A 17,016-nucleotide genomic window follows, 5' to 3' on the forward strand; every position below is an offset into this window, starting at 1 on the left:
CTCCCCTCCACACCCTTGTAGTCTGTTACCTCCTTGTCCCTTCCACTCCCCCCCAGCATCTTCCTGCCCCCTCCCCTGTGGTCCAGCATTTCTTCTTCTCTTACCTCTCTCCAATTGTCCAGCATCTCTCCCTCACTCCCTTCTGTCCCTGGATCCAACAGCTCCCTCTTTTTCCCTTCTCCCTCCTATACATACCTCTTCCTCTCTCTCCTCCACCCCCATGCCCAAGCTCTCTCCCTTCCTCCATCTCTCCCACCCATTGTCCACGTCACTCTCTCTCCCTTCCTTGTGCCAAGTCCAACATCTATTTCTTCCTCCCCCTTCCCCATACAGCATCCCTCCTTCCCACTTCCATGTACATTTCTCCCACTCTCCCCCTGTGCATCTCTCCCCCTCCACATCCATTTCTCCCTCTCTCCCTGTGCATCTCTTCCTCCCCATTCACCCCACCCCCATGTCCAACATTTCTCCCTCTCTCACCCCTATACCCCCATGCAGCATCTCTCCCTCCCATCCCACCTCCAACTCCCAACCCATGTAGCATCTCTCCCTCCCATCCCATGTCCAGCAATTCTTCTCTCTTCCCCTACACCCCATGTAGCATCTCTCCTTCACTCTTCTCCAAAAATTTCAGTCTTCCCTCCCCCATGTGCAGTGCCTCTTTCCTTCCCTCCCCCATATGCAGCACCTCTTTCCTCCCCTCCCCCATGCATTTCTTTACCCATGTGATCCTCAGTCTGAATATCTCCTCTCCCTTCACAAACGTTTCTCACATCACAGGGTTGCCAGCAGCGACAGCGATTCCCCCATGCTGTTCGCGGCTAACCCGGAAGCCTCTCTTATGCTGCATACCACCTCCACTCAACTCAACTTCCTGTTTTTGACTGGGTGGTATACGGCAGAGGGGAGGCTTCTGGGTTAGAACAAGCAGCATGAGGGAATCGTTGCTGCTGCCGACAACCCTGTGATGTGAGAAAAATTTGTGAAGGGAGGGAGATGCAGGACCGTGGGAGTCTCGGGAGCCCAGCCTGCTCCCTCATATGCTTTCGCTGTCAAAGCTGCAGAGTTTCTGAGTGGGCCTGAGTCCAAATGGATACGCCCCTGGTGTCAGCCCTTCTCAGGAGAGGTCAAGCAGTTGTCTGAGTTTGACAGAGAGATGGTACTGGGAGGCAGAAGCCTGGCTAATTGGGGGGGGGGGGGGGGGGAGTACGCAGTGGGAACAGAGGAAGACTAAACAAACCTCAGGAACAATGAAATTGGGGGGAAGGCCACAGTTCCTAGGTTGTTAAAAGGAGCAGGGAAGGAAAGGGCTAAGGACTAGGAATCCAAGAGCCCTGCTCATTTAATCTAAGTCTGGGTATTGTACTTAGAGTGTGCTGGTTGGAAGCAAACTGACAGGAGAGAACAGGGAAGCTGCCTGTCTAGTAGTCTGTCCACCTGTGAAGTCCTCAGCAGTGCTTAGGTTTGCAAAGGGGGAGATTGGGAACCCTGTGTGTAACTGGAAAGGGGGAGATGAGCCTATTCTTAAGATGCCCCTAAGTTAAAGGAAACAAAGTTGCTCTATTTTAGTTGGGTCCTGTGCCTGGAGATAATAAAGATTGTTAATTGCTTTAAAGACGTGTAGACTCTCAGGTCTGTTTTGAACTTCTGTTGGGGAATATGGAGGTTTGCAGCATCAGAGCCTGCATCCCCTTATATAAATGGTGGCCTGTATGGGGGATTGAAGAGTTGTCTGAGGAGAATCCTGGTCTGGAAGCTGAAGAAACCATCACAATAGACATACCACTTTTTCTTTAGCAGTTTCTCTCTTACAAACAGTTATTCTCACTGAAATGGTTCTTCTTTGGCAGTCTCTTTCACATACAATTATCCTCTGGTAGTCTCACTCACATAAATAGTTATCTCTAACGGAGTATCATTCACCCTATCTCAAAGTTATTCTTTGTATATGTGTGTGACAGAGAGTGAGAGTGCAAGAAAGAAAGAGACAAACTGCCAGAGTGAAAAACACAAAAATCAAAGCTGAATAATTATCCTGCCAGTTTGATCTTGGTTGTTCGCATACATATTCCCTAGTAGTCTGTCTTCATCTCTCTCTCTCATACATACACCCACCCACCCATTAACATTTATGCTCTGGCAGTTTAAGAACATAAGAGTTGCCATACTGAGACAGACCGAAAGTCCCTCAAGCCCAGTATCCTGTTTCCAACAGTGGCCAATCTTTCTTTCTTGCTCTCTTTCTCTCTGTCACACACACATCTTTTAGCTATATATCCTTTAGCTGTCTCTTCCATACGTACACACATATCCACCCTTTGGCTGTCTCGCTTTCTCTCTCTCATACCCACACACAAACATACACAGTGTGTTCACATTATAAGTAGTATACTATGCCGTACTCTGTATTGTTATTTGAATATTTTTACTGCTATAATTGCCTATTGCTCATGTTTGATCTAGTCTTACTGTACACCGCCTTGAGTGAATTCCTTCAAAAAGGCGGTAAATTCTAATAAATAAATAAATGTTGACATGCGCACGCACACACACATGCATTCTTTGGCTGGATGTGTTTCTCACACACATGCTCCTTGTCTGGCAGTCTCTCTCATATATTGTCTTATATTTTATTTAAAGATTTTCTTAAAACCTGAAGATAGTACACATATATTCAATAAATATTTAAAAGTTTCATTAAAAATATTTGAGTTGAGACACATTTACATTCAGTGATCTTTCAGATGTGACCAGTGACCGTCATCTGGAGCACAGGATCGATAGATTGTTGCTGTCTGTCACTAAGGTGTGACCCTTCTTACTTTTAGGCTGTTCCTGAGTTCTGATGGACTGAACAAGCATTTTAGAATTAGCATGGAGTTTCTGCAGGCTCGAGCTTCAGGTGCCTATAGAAAACATCTCATGAGTCCCTGATCTGGTGATGGATGATTGCTTGCATCCCTGTTTGCTGCAGCATGTTTCAGGGCACTGGCTTAGTCCATCACGCTCCCCTTAAATACTTTCATTTACAAATGTATAAAGAACACTGCTGCTCTCATCCTGAGTGCTTTTAGCATGTGGGCAAGTCCTTCAGTGATGAGGAGAGGCCAGCATTATCTCTGCTCACTTTCTTTCTGTTTAGCAGGCTGCCTTGGTGCTTCCTTTTTATTTAACAACTGTCTGACCGAGTCTCATGGTGGTATATTTTTTCTTTGATTTCCAGTGAAATGCTTGGTGAGATTTAACAATGTTAGATATACTTTCTTTGACCCTAAACAATTGCAATCTTTACTTGATATTAAATTTCTTCTTCAACCTGGGTCCGCTGATGTTCATCTTGTGTCAGAGTGACGAAAAGTACATATTAGGGATAATGTTTAGGCACCAGTTACTTCATTTTTTGCTTTCTTTATAGATTCCTCCTGTTTTTCTTTAGCTCTCTCCGCCTGATTTGGGGCTAAGGGATAGAGTCTATTTCCTTTTGTAGTACCCTTGTAAAGTTGTAGGCTACTTTTTTATGATTAGAATTTTTTTTACTTTTTTAACTCCTGTTTTCTCTATTCAAGAGTATTGCTTGATATGTTATTTGAAATGTCAATAAATATAAAATAAAATTTTAAAAAAGAGCCCTGCGCAGGAGTTTGTTCTCTTTGTAGCTGACCCATCTTCAGATGCTATCATAATCCTTTAGTATCCGACATAGTAGATTTGTCCCTGGTTCTCACAGGGCTCTGAAGAGTTAATGTGCAGAACTTCGCACTGACCTTGAGAGTTTGCAAGCTGTGGAAGAAGAAAATCTCCCAGTTCCCTCTGGCCCCTTTCCTAAATATGTACATACACTGCACAGTGCACTATTTCTGTACACCCCCATACGTTCACATGCAGATGGTGACAAGTGTCATACTGCCAAGCCTTCACATACACATACCCAGTGCCCAATGCCATCTACACCCAAGCTTTTATAGGCAGAAGGTGCCCAATGTCACAGAGCCAAACATTCACACACACTCACAGTGCCCAATGCCATACAGACCCAATAATCACAAGCTGCCCAGTGTCACCTACATCTGATCATTCATACACATATAGTGCCCAATAACACACTCAACAGTGCCCAGTGCCATACAGATCCAATGTTCATATGCTTCCCAATGTCACCTACATCCAAGCATTCCCATGCACATGGTAGCCAATGCCATACAGACTGCTCGATGCCATATACACCTAAGCCTTTACACACACATGATGCCCAAGATCACAGAGCCAAACATTCACACACACAGTGCCCAATGTCATATAAACCTAGCATTTAAATTCTGCCCAATGTCACCTACACCCAAGTATTCACATACAGATGGTGACCAGGGTTATACAACCAATCATTCAAAGGCACATAGTGCCCAATGCCATATAGAACGCAACATTTACATGCTGCCCAATGTCACCTATACCTAACCCTTTACACACACAATGTCCAGTCAAGACCCAAGCATTCACACACACACACACTCATGGAGCCCAATGCCATACACACCCAACATTTACATGTTTCCCAATGTCATCTACATTCAAGCATTCAAACACACATACATCCAGGCATCCACACATACTCATACACTGCTCAATGCCATACATATTCAATATTCACATTCACATGCTGCCTGTCACCTACACCCAAGCGTTCACAGGTGCACAAGGTGCCCAATGCCTGATACACATAGCACCTTACACTCACAAACAGATGCTTATACACGCTTACATCTAGTGAAGTCACTGCCATCCACACTTATTCACATGCAGCACCTTTCACACTCACATGATCAGTTTATTACTTATTGTAAACTGTTTGGATCTCTAATGAGACTTTGCGGGGTATAAGTGTTTCATGTAATGTAATGTAACACACATGCCACACAGCTACCACACGTATCACCATACTGACAGAACATCCACTCAGATAGTCAGATGTACACACTGAATCCTTGCACACATTTGATCTCCATAAATACACACATACAGTGAAGTACATCTAAACCTACCTGTAGTACAGTACTTTGCTCATCCTTTTATCGCAGCATAGACACATCTTACCTAGGCCAGAGAAATGGAAGCCATTGAGAAAGAGTATGTAATGTAAGAGCAGGTTGTACACAGTCCTCAGGTACTGTAGAAATTGTAATAGTTTCCATCAGCAGTCCCTTCTTTCTCACACTGATCGCCACTGCGAGTGGCTGGTGAGCTGTCACAGCTCGAGGTGTAGGGAGAGAGTCGCCGCCTCTTGCACTCGGCCTCATATGGTCCTGAGGAGTCCAAGGATTTTCCTGAGTGGGGGTCTGCCCATGTGACAGACTCCTCGCTGTCTTTGCTCTTTTTCTCACTGCTTGGGGGCAGGGGTCGCAGGTCTCTCACTGGCCTGAACCAACTCAAGGTGCCTGCGCTTGCTTTGGGGTGGTACTGAGCAGAGCTCCTGCTGCCACCCCAGCCAGCAGTGGAGTCAAAGGGGTGATCCTGATAGTATGTGAGTGCATGGTGGGCAGAGGATTGCAGAGGGAAAGGCTTCATGCTATATGGCACAAACTTGTTCCCAGAATAGTCAGCCTCATACGTGTTGTACTCTAGATGACCAGCTGGGGCTTGCTGTGAAGAGAAGTACCAGCGTGGGGGAGATGTGCTTAGGGGGTCTTTTTGCTGCAGAGCATGGGGGCTGCTTCGTTCCCCATTATAGAAGCGACTCTGGGGAAGTGCATATTGCTCATGCAAGAAAGTCTGGTAACGAGTGCCTGACATGAACTGCTGGCAGCCAGAGGTGTCCGTAGGAGATGGGGTTAGACGATCAGCCTCGGTTGTTGTGTATACCCTAGGAAAAAAGTCAAATGAGAACTGTTATATTTGGAACACTTCTTGTCTAGCACAGAGTTTAATTTAATTTTGTTTATTAGGCCTTGATATACTGCTTTTTGTTAAAATCAAAGCAGTTCACAAACAAATGCAATATCAATAAAATGCAGAAACAAGAAAAAGAATGTCAACTGGTTCCCAACTGGTATGCTGCGATCAGCAAATCTCAGATAGGGTTGAAAATTCATGCCAATTGTAGAGGGGATGCAGGAGCAGGTCACAGCTGCAAAAACATAATCTCTCCCCCCCCCCCCCCCCCCCCCCCCCCCCCCCCCCGCCAGTCCACTGTGCAGTGGCCTATGGCTAGCAGGAGGAATCAGCAAACAGTATATCTTACCAACTGCTTCTGCTTCCTCTGCTAGTTGGACTGGGAAAGGGAAGTGATGTCATAATGCCAACAGGAAATGGGAGAGAGGGTGATGTCATCATGTGAGACGAGATTAAAGAAGGGAAAGGAAGCTGGGGATCAGGAACATTGGGAGAAGGAAAAGATAAGGGAAACTGGTGATGCTGGGGGTAGGGGCTGGGGAAGGCAAGGGAAAATGATGATACCATGGTATGAAGGAAGGAAGGAAGGAAAATGATGATGCCATGAGAGGGATAGGAAAGGAAGCTGAGGATTTCAGGCATGTGGGGGAAGGGGAAAAGAATAGAAGGAGATGAGACTAGGGTTGAGTGACAGAGGAGAAGTTGGTAATGCCAAGAGACTGGAGGCAGTGTAGGGAAGGTGACGGTGTGCCACAACAAAGTGAACCTAGTGCTGTGTGTGCCATGACAGAGAAAAAGTTAGGAACTAATGATCTAGCACATAGCAGAAAGTGCCTGGAATGTTGCAGAAACACAACTCAGTTACCAGCTAAGCATCACAAATGACACTGGACTTATTTAGACTTTTATGAATGGCAGGTGACACAGACTATGCAGAGTTGCAGATATTCCTGGGAGGGAAAGTGACGGTGTTTTTTGCACAAGTGTAGGAAACTGACGGTGAAATACTTACGAATCAAAATTGTCCCGAAAGCCTTTTGCAAAGGGGTTGTGATCAATCTTCAACTGTGTAATCTGTGAAAACCATAGAGATCTCACTGCAGCTGGTGACAGATTAGGGCAGGGAAGCAACAGAGGAACTTCTTGTGGCAGCAAGCTGAGAGTTAGCAGTGGGTTTAGAAAGGACCCCTTACTGAAAGCTGCCCTGATCACTGAACACAGCCCTTCCTCCTATTTGTGTCGAAATGGAAACCTTCTCTATTTTCTCCTTTGATCTATCTTCACCCTGAGTCTAAATCAAATATTCCCAGGGAGCCCATCAGCTTTAGATAGATGGGCTGGGTCATGGGTAGAGTCTGTGGTGAAGGTGGGTGAATTAGGAATTGTTGAAGTGGCAGTGACAGTGAATTCTGGTCTCCACCCCCCCCCCCCCCCCCCCCCCCCGCCTCCATGCTGCAAAATGGTCTGGTATCACATTTTCCACAATGAATATTTATGAGAAATATATACAAAACAAAAAAAACAAAAAGGCACACAACTGCTTACAAAACAGTAGATAAAAAACAACAAAGCAGTGGAATCAAATGTATTTGTTGGAACAATACCCGACGTGGCCACATTTCGCCCTCAGGCGAAACGTGGCCACGTCGGGTATTGTTCCAATAAATACATTTGATTCCACTGCTTTGTTGTTTTTTATCTATCTGAGAAATATATACATGCATTTGAAAGACAGGATAAATTGCATATTTGACTGGGCTAAGAAGTAATTGGGAAGCTTCAAATTAACCATCCCTGCTACAGGGTGATAGTAGAAAGGAATGCCACAGGTAAAAAGGGTGAAACTAGACAATACATTTCAGAATTTCACTCTTAGGACTCAAAATTCAGAAGCAATATCCTGCACACCTAATCTCTATGCATGCGTGCTGGTTCAGAGCCTATTTTTTTTTTTTATTTAGATGGGGACACTACCCTAATTACAGATCACTGTAAGAATGTTGCTCTGTATATCAGGCTGCTATAAGCCAGTACTCACATCTGCATTCTGGTACGCTGTCACTGCTATGAACTGGGTCTCCAGGAAAGAGAAAATTTGAGTTTTGCTTGATGGGTACTCATCTGTCTCACCTTCCTTCACCTCAGTCACGTGCAGCCGCGGCTGGTACTTGTGCAAAGACTGGAGAACAACCATCTGGAGGAAATAGCAGGTGTTAGAGAGATTGGGGGGGGGGGGGGTGCTTGGTTACATTGAGGGGAATAATCGAACGTCGCCGGCGAAATAGGTCGCCGGTGATCTATTTTGGCGGCGGCGCAACAGCTGGCCGGAACCGTATTTTCAAAAAAGATGGCCGACCATCTTTTTTTTCGATAATACGGTGTGGGCCGGCGAAATGCCTTGGATTTCACCGGGTTTGAGATCGCCAGTTTTGTTTTTCCGCGATAATGGAAAAAACTGCCGGCGATCTCAAACCCGGCAAAATCCAAGGCATTTGGCCGTGGGAGGAGCCAGCATTTGTAGTGCAATGGTCCCCCCTCACATGCCAGGACACCAACCGGGCACCCTAGGGGGCACTTCAAACATCTTTTATAAACAACCAAATTAGCTTCCAGGTGCATAGCACCCTTCCCTTGTGTGCTGAGTCCCCCAAATCCCCCCCAAAACCCACTGCCCACAAGTGTGCACCATTACCCTAGCCCTAAGGGCTGAAGGGGGGCACCTACATGTGGGTACAGTGGGTTTTGGGGGGGTTTGGGAGGGCTCAACATTACCCACCACAAGTGGAACAGGTGGTGGGGGGGGGGGGGGGATGGGCCTGGCTCTGCCTTTCTGCAGTCCACTGCAACCAACAACAACTGTTCCAGGGACCTGCATACTGCTGTCAGGGTGCTGGGTATGACATTTGAGGCTGGCATACAGGCTGGCAAAAAAGGTTTGTATTTTAATAATTTTAGTGTGGGAGGGGGTTGGCGACCACTGGGGGAGTAAGGGGAGGTCATCCCCCATTCCCTCCGGTGGTCATCTGGTCAGTTGGGGCACCTTTTTGAGGCTTGGTCGTGAAAATAAAAGGGCCAAGTAAACCCGGCGAAATACTGCTTATCGCCGGGTTTTATTTTTCCATTATCCGTGAAAGCCGGCCATCTGGTAGCCATGCCCAAGCCTGCCCATGTCCCGCCTTCGCTTCGCCGCCAACACGCCCCTTTGAACTTTTGCCGGCGAGGCGAAGGGAAAGCGGCGAAGCTATCACAAATGTAGCTTTCGATTATACGCTTTTTGCCGCTTTTGCGAAATCACCGGCCATATCCCGATTTGTGTCGGGAAATAGCCGGCGATTACTTTTGATTATAAGCTGGATTGTTTCCCAACCCCATGGTGAAGTGTACTCTGGTTACATTGTTGCATCTAAGTACATCTGTTTGTACTGGCAGGTGTTCTGATTATATTGTTGGGTCCTCTTGTGTTCAGGTGCCTGAGATGTATTGTTGGGTTCCTCCAAGATGAATTGTGCACTTGTTACACTGTTGGGTCCCCCATGGTGCGGTATGCTCTGGTTATACCGTTGTTGCCAATGCATACCCATCATGAGGTACCTATTTGTGGCCTGTGTTGGGATGTGCTCTCATTACACTCTTAGGTTCACTGTAGTGGGGTGTGCTTTGATTACATTTTTGGGTCCCATATTGTGGTGTGTTGCCCATAATGGGGTACCCCATGATGAGTGTGCTCTGGTTATATTATTGGGTTGTTTTGTGGTAGAGCTGCTTCAGATGCACTGTTGGTCACAATTACCTGTGTTACATTGTTACATGCCCCTTTGTTATTGGTGAGTTTTAGTTTCCCAAATGAGATCTCCTGCCGCATCCAGTGTGCTCCCGTGTTTGGCGAATCAGGGTGCATGTATATCCGGTTACCTGAAAGAAAAAAAAAGAAGGAGAATGCTATTTTAAGTACAAAATTGAGAGGTGTGGTAGCCGTGTTAGTCCACTCTTAAGGTTATCAATAGAAATCAAACAAAATAAAACATGGAAGAGAAAATAAGATGATACCTTTTTTATTGGACATAACTTAATACATTTCTTGATTAGCTTTCGAAGGTTGCCCTTCTTCGTCAGATCGTAAATAAGCAAATGTGGTAGCAGATAGTATATATGAGTGAGACATCCAAGCATTACTTTGACAGTCTGACAGGGTGGGAGGGTGGGGGTGGGTAGGAGGTATGCATGGGGACATCAAAGCATTTCATTGATATTCTAACAGAGCTGGAGAAACTGAGGAAAATCATAAGAGACTTACAGCCTCTACTCCAGGAAGATGAATTACTGAAAGAGATATTCCCATCCCTACCAGTGCTTGCCTTCCGACAGCCACCCAACTTAAAACACAAGCTAATCAGAAGTAAACTCCCAACACAGACTGAAAAGGAAAAGAAGGGCACATTTCCCTGCAATATATCCAGCTGCAAGCTATGCCAAAACATTTCACAGGACCCCACAGTCATTCATAAAGGAAAAATATTCAACATAAAGAAATCTTTCACATGCTCATCTTCCAATGTGGTATATATCATTCAGTGTAAAAAATGTAACGAAGGATGCTATATTGGAGAAACAGGCCAGATGCTTAAGACAAGATTCAATCTGCACAGACATCACATGAAGATAGCCGGTGCCAGTCAGATAAACCTTGCTTTCTCTACCTCACCAGCTCTCCCTCCACTAGTCCGTTCCCCTCTCTCTCCTTCCCCTCATTCCCTTTCCTCCTTTCCTGAAGTTACTATTGAGGAAACTACACTTCTCCTTTCTTCCTCAAAATGTACCACCTGTTCCTCTGATCCCATTCCCACCCACCTTCTTAATGCCATCTCTCCTACTCTTATTCCTTTTATCTGTCACATTCTCAACCTCTCACTTTCCACTGCGACTGTCCCTGCTGCCTTTAAACATGCTGTGGTCACACCTCTCCTTAAGAAGCCTTCACTCGACCCTACTTGTCCCTCTAATTACCGACCCATCTCCCTCCTTCCTTTTCTCTCCAAATTACTTGAGCGTGCTGCCTTGATTTTCTCTCCTCACATGCTATTCTTGACCCATTACAATCTGGTTTTTGCCCTCTCCACTCAACCGAAACTGCGCTTACTAAAGTCTCCAATGACCTATTACTGGCTAAATCCAGAGGTCAATATTCCATCCTCATTCTTCTTGATCTTTCCGCTGCTTTTGACACTGTCGATCACAGCATACTTCTCGATACCCTGTCCTCACTTGGATTCCAGGGCTCTGTCCTTTCCTGGTTCTCTTCCTACCTCTCCCTCCGCACCTTTAGTGTTCACTCTGGTGGATCCCCTTCTACTTCTATCCCTCTGCCTGTCAGCGTACCTCAGGGTTCTGTTCTTGGTCCCCTCCTCTTTTCTATCTACACTTCTTCCCTTGGTTCATTAATCTCATCCCATGGCTTTTCCTACCATCTCTATGCTGATGACTCCCAAATCTACCTTTCTACCCCTGATATCTCACCTTGCATCCAAACCAAAGTTTCAGCGTGCTTGTCTGACATTGCTGCCTGGATGTCTCAACGCCACCTGAAATTAAATATGACCAAAACCGAGCTTCTCATTTTCCCCCCCAAACCCACCTCCCCGCTCCCCCCGTTTTCTATTTCTGTTGATGGCTCTCTCATTCTCCCTGTCTCCTCAGCTCGAAACCTTGGGGTCATCTTTGACTCCTCTCTCCTTCTCTGCTCATATCCAGCAGACCGCCAAGACCTGTCGTTTCCTTCTTTACAACATTTGTAAAATCCGCCCCTTTCTTTCCAAGCACTCTACCAAAACCCTCATCCACACCCTTGTCACCTCTCGTTTAGACTACTGCAATCTGCTTCTTGCTGGCCTCCCACTTAGTCACCTCTCCCCTCTCCAGTCGGTTCAAAACTCTGCTGCCCGTCTCATCTTCCGCCAGGGTCGCTTTACTCATACTACCCCTCTCCTCAAGACCCTTCACAGGCTCCCTATCTGTTTTCGCATCCTGTTCAAACTTCTTCTACTAACCTATAAATGTATTCACTCTGCTGCTCCCCAGTATCTCTCCACACTCGTCCTTCCCTACACCCCTTCCCGTGCACTCCGCTCCATGGATAAATCCTTCTTATCTGTTCCCTTCTCCACTACTGCCAACTCCAGACTTCGCGCCTTCTGTCTCGCTGCACCCTACGCCTGGAATAAACTTCCTGAGCCCCTACGTCTTGCCCCATCCTTGGCCACCTTTAAATCTAGACTGAAAGCCCACCTCTTTAACATTGCTTTTGACTCGTAACCACTCGCCTCCACCTACCCTCCTCTCTTCCTTCCCGTTCACATTAATTGATTTGATTTGCTTACTTTATTTATTTTTTGTCTATTAGATTGTAAGCTCTTTGAGCAGGGACTGTCTTTCTTCTATGTTTGTGCAGCGCTGCGTATGCCTTGTAGCGCTATAGAAATGCTAAATAGTAGTAGTAGTAGTAGTAGGTTCCCACCCCGGTGGGCCAGCATTTTACAAGACCAGGACACTGCACCGTGATTTCATAGTTAGAATCCTGAAAGGTAACTTTAAAACAATACAGGAACGTAAGATCTTTGAAGTCAGAATAATTGAATATTTTGACACTCAACAGACAGGACAACAAGGATCTGGATTTTCTAGCCCATTATAAACCATAAAATTGTATTTTTCTCTGTTTACCACCCTCCTCTCACCTACCCACACCCATCCTGTTAGAATATCAATGAAATGCTTTGATGTCCCCATGCATACCTCCTACCCACTCCTACCCACCCCCACCCTCCCACCCTGTCAGACTGTCAAAGTAATGCTTGGATGTCTCACACATTTGCTTATTTCCGATCTGACGAAGAAGGGCAACCTTCGAAAGCTAATCAAGAAATGTATTAAGTTATGTCCAATAAAAAAGGTATCATCTTATTTTCTTTTCCGTGTTTTATTTTGTTTGATTTCTATTGAAGTACAAAATTGTAATTTGCTTTTTCTTGTTCCCCTTCCCTTGGGCTCTTTCTCATCTAACGCTGCTTTCCCTGTCTCCCTCTCCTGGGTTCCTCCTCCTCCTCCTTCAGCATGCTCACTGTCCCTATCCTCCATCTTTTGCAGCATTAAGGCACAAGCAAGCTAGGTTATGTACTCAGGGCCGAAAAGTTAAATGGGGCCTTGTCAGATGCGCTAATTTAGTGGTTCCCCACCACTGTCCTCAGCTGTGACGTTTGCTCTAGTCAGTCAGCTGCTGCACAACAAAGAGAAAAGCAAGAGAAGACCAGTACTACCAGCACCTGCCAAAGTTGATCTATCCTCCTCATTCCTGCACATTGTTCTGCAGTTGGCAGGAAGAGTTAGCGAGCAGCACTTTTTGAAAGCTGCTGCTGCCTCCTCTGTCAGCTTTCCTCTGCAGTCAGAACCATGCAGAGCTCTGTGATCACTCAACATCTGATGGCCAACTGCCGAAGAAAGCTGTGGTAACAGGAAGCAGCAGCAGGTGAGAAGGGCATCTTGCCAGAGGGGATCTTTGGGAATGGTGGATAAGGAAGGTGATTATGCCAGGGGTTTGGAAGGATGATGAGGTGAGGCATTTTATGCCAGAATGGGTGGGGAATGAGGGAGGTGATGAAGGGGTCATGTTTTTATACCAGGATGGTGGTGGTGGTTTCAGGTTTATTAAATACTTGCTATCCCATATACAGTGGGGGAAATAAGTATTTGATCCCTTGCTGATTTTGTAAGTTTGCCCACTGACAAAGACATGAGCAGCCCATAATTGAAGGGTAGGTTATTGGTAACAGTGAGAGATAGCACATCACAAATTAAATCCGGAAAATCACATTTTGGAAAGTATATGAATTTATTTGCATTCTGCAGAGGGAAATAAGTATTTGATCCCTCTGGCAAACAAGACCTAATACTTGGTGGCAAAACCCTTGTTGGCAAGCACAGCGGTCAGACGTCTTCTGTAGTTGATGATGAGGTTTGCACACATGTCAGGAGGAATTTTGGTCCACTCCTCTTTGCAGATCATCTCTAAATCATTAAGAGTTCTGGGCTGTCGCTTGGCAACTCGCAGCTTCAGCTCCCTCCATAAGTTTTCAATGGGATTAAGGTCTGGTGACTGGCTAGGCCACTCCATGACCCTAATGTGCTTCTTCCTGAGCCACTCCTTTGTTGCCTTGGCTGTATGTTTTGGGTCATTGTCGTGCTGGAAGACCCAGCCACGACCCATTTTTAAGGCCCTGGCGGAGGGAAGGAGGTTGTCACTCAGAATTGTACGGTACATGGCCCCATCCATTCTCCCATTGATGCGGTGAAGTAGTCCTGTGCCCTTAGCAGAGAAACACCCCCAAAACATAACATTTCCACCTCCATGCTTGACAGTGGGGACGGTGTTCTTTGGGTCATAGGCAGCATTTCTCTTCCTCCAAACACGGCGAGTTGAGTTCATGCCAAAGAGCTCAATTTTTGTCTCATCTGACCACAGCACCTTCTCCCAATCACTCTCGGCATCATCCAGGTGTTCACTGGCAAACTTCAGACGGGCCGTCACATGTGCCTTCCGGAGCAGGGGGACCTTGCGGGCACTGCAGGATTGCAATCCGTTATGTCGTAATGTGTTACCAATGGTTTTCGTGGTGACAGTGGTCCCAGCTGCCTTGAGATCATTGACAAGTTCCCCCCTTGTAGTTGTAGGCTGATTTCTAACCTTCCTCATGATCAAGGATACCCCACGAGGTGAGATTTTGCGTGGAGCCCCAGATCTTTGTCGATTGACAGTCATTTTGTACTTCTTCCATTTTCTTACTATGGCACCAACAGTTGTCTCCTTCTCGCCCAGCGTCTTACTGATGGTTTTGTAGCCCATTCCAGCCTTGTGCAGGTGTATGATCTTGTCCCTGACATCCTTAGACAGCTCCTTGCTCTTGGCCATTTTGTAGAGGTTAGAGTCTGACTGATTCACTGAGTCTGTGGACAGGTGTCTTTCATACAGGTGACCATTGCCGACAGCTGTCTGTCATGCAGGTAACGAGTTGATTTGGAGCATCTACCTGGTCTGTAGGGGCCAGATCTCTTACTGGTTGGTGGGGGATCAAATACTTATTTCCCTCTGCAGAATGCAAATAAATTCATATACTTTCCACAATGTGATTTTCCGGATTTAATTTGTGATGTGCTATCTCTCACTGTTACCAATAACCTACCCTTCAATTATGGGCTGCTCATGTCTTTGTCAGTGGGCAAACTTACAAAATCAGCAAGGGATCAAATACTTATTTCCCCCACTGTATAAATACAATTTATCTATGTGCCTTACAGGCTAATTATAGGAGAGATAGAGGAGGGAAACAAAAGGAGGAAAGGATAGCAAGGGAAGAGAGAAATGGAGCTCCATTATTGATAGTTAGAAGGAGGAGGTGGGGTGGAACAAATGAGAAAGGTGAGAGTCGGCTATATAACATAACCCAGCATCCTGCCTCCAACAGTGACCCATCCAGCTCACTGGGAAGAATCTGGCAGTTCCCAAAGAATAGATTTATTTCTTGCAGATCCTTCTCAGGGATGAGAGGTAGCTTTCTGAGTCTATTTGGCAAATAATAGTTTATGGACCTCTTTAAGAATCTATTCAAACTCATTTTAAACCCAGCTATGTTAGATACCTTAATCACATCCCATGGCAACAAATTCCACAGCTTATTTGTCCTGTTTGTCTGTCCCAATTAGATTGCAAGCTCTGTCGGGCAGTGACTGTCTCTTCATGTCCTGTGTACAGGGCTGCATACGTCTAGTAGCTCTATAGAAAAGTTAAGTAGTAGTAATAGTAGTAGTAGTAGTAGCTTGAATGTGTTTTCAATGAAAAAAAAAGTTTCTCTAGTTTCTTCTACCAGTTAGTTTCATGGACAGTCCCCCTAGTTCTGGTACAGTTTTAACTGTTTCCTATTTACCTGTTTCGCCCTGCTCAGGATTTTTATAAACCTCTATCATATAACCTGTGTCTTCTTCAAGCTGACAAACCCTAATCTGTTCAGCCTTTCTTTGTAGGTAAGCCGCTCCATCCCTTTTATTTTCTTTATTGCCTTCTGTACTTTTTCCAGTTCTTTGATATGATTTTTTTTTTTTTTTTTAGATAGGGCAACCAGAACTGCACACCATGGTGCATATTTTAGAAATGCTGGGATAAGCAGCATAAAATGTTTTGTACTTTTTTTGGGAGCTTGTCAGGTATTTGTGACCTGGATTGGTCCCTGTTGGAAACAGGATACTGGGCTTGATGGACCTTTGGTCTGTCCCAGTATGGCACTACTTACAGTGGGGGAAATAAGTATTTGATCCCTTGCTGATTTTGTAAGTTTGCCCACTGACAAAGACATGAGCAGCTCATAATTGAAGGGTAGGTTATTGGTAACAGTGAGAGATAGCACATCACAAATTAAATCCGGAAAATCACATTGTGGAAAGTATATGAATTTATTTGCATTCTGAAGAGGGAAATAAGTATTTAATCCCTCTGGCAAACAAGACCTAATACTTGGTGGCAAAACCCTTGTTGGCAAGCACAGCGGTCAGACGTCTTCTGTAGTTGATGATGAGGTTTGCACACATGTCAGGAGGAATTTTGGTCCACTCCTCTTTGCAGATCATCTCTAAATCATTAAGAGTTCTGGGCTGTCGCTTGGCAACTCGCAGCTTCAGCTCCCTCCATAAGTTTTCAATGGGATTAAGGTCTGGTGACTGGCTAGGCCACTCCATGACCCTAATGTGCTTCTTCCTGAGCCACTCCTTTGTTGCCTTGGCTGTATGTTTTGGGTCATTGTCGTGCTGGAAGACCCAGCCACGACCCATTTTTAAGGCCCTGGCGGAGGGAAGGAGGTTGTCACTCAGAATTGTACGGTACATGGCCCCATCCATTCTCCCATTGATGCGGTGAAGTAGTCCTGTGCCCTTAGCAGAGAAACACCCCCAAAACATAACATTTCCACCTCCATGCTTGACAGTGGGGACGGTGTTCTTTGGGTCATAGGCAGCATTTCTCTTCCTCCAAACACGGCGAGTTGAGTTCATGCCAAAGAGCTCAATTTTTGTCTCATCTGACCACAGCACCTT

At 45.6% G+C, this 17,016-nt stretch overlaps 1 protein-coding gene across 1 annotated transcript in view; it reads right to left on the reverse strand.

Moving 5' to 3' along the window:
• Positions 1–4,944: 4,944 nt before the first annotated feature.
• Positions 4,945–17,016, reverse strand: part of TBX21 (T-box transcription factor 21) — a 77,042-nt gene continuing 64,970 nt past the window's right edge. The window contains exons 3-6 of the mRNA XM_030221389.1: positions 9,677–9,798; positions 7,925–8,080; positions 6,899–6,960; positions 4,945–5,857 (exon numbers count right to left, since the gene is read on the reverse strand). Coding sequence (XP_030077249.1) covers positions 5,158–5,857; positions 6,899–6,960; positions 7,925–8,080; positions 9,677–9,798 — 1,040 coding nt within the window. The 3' untranslated portion in view covers positions 4,945–5,157. The remainder of the gene's footprint in view (positions 5,858–6,898; positions 6,961–7,924; positions 8,081–9,676; positions 9,799–17,016) is intronic.

Source organism: Microcaecilia unicolor, chromosome 12 (assembly GCF_901765095.1).
Source record: "Microcaecilia unicolor chromosome 12, aMicUni1.1, whole genome shotgun sequence".
NCBI classification, from domain to species: domain Eukaryota; kingdom Metazoa; phylum Chordata; class Amphibia; order Gymnophiona; family Siphonopidae; genus Microcaecilia; species Microcaecilia unicolor.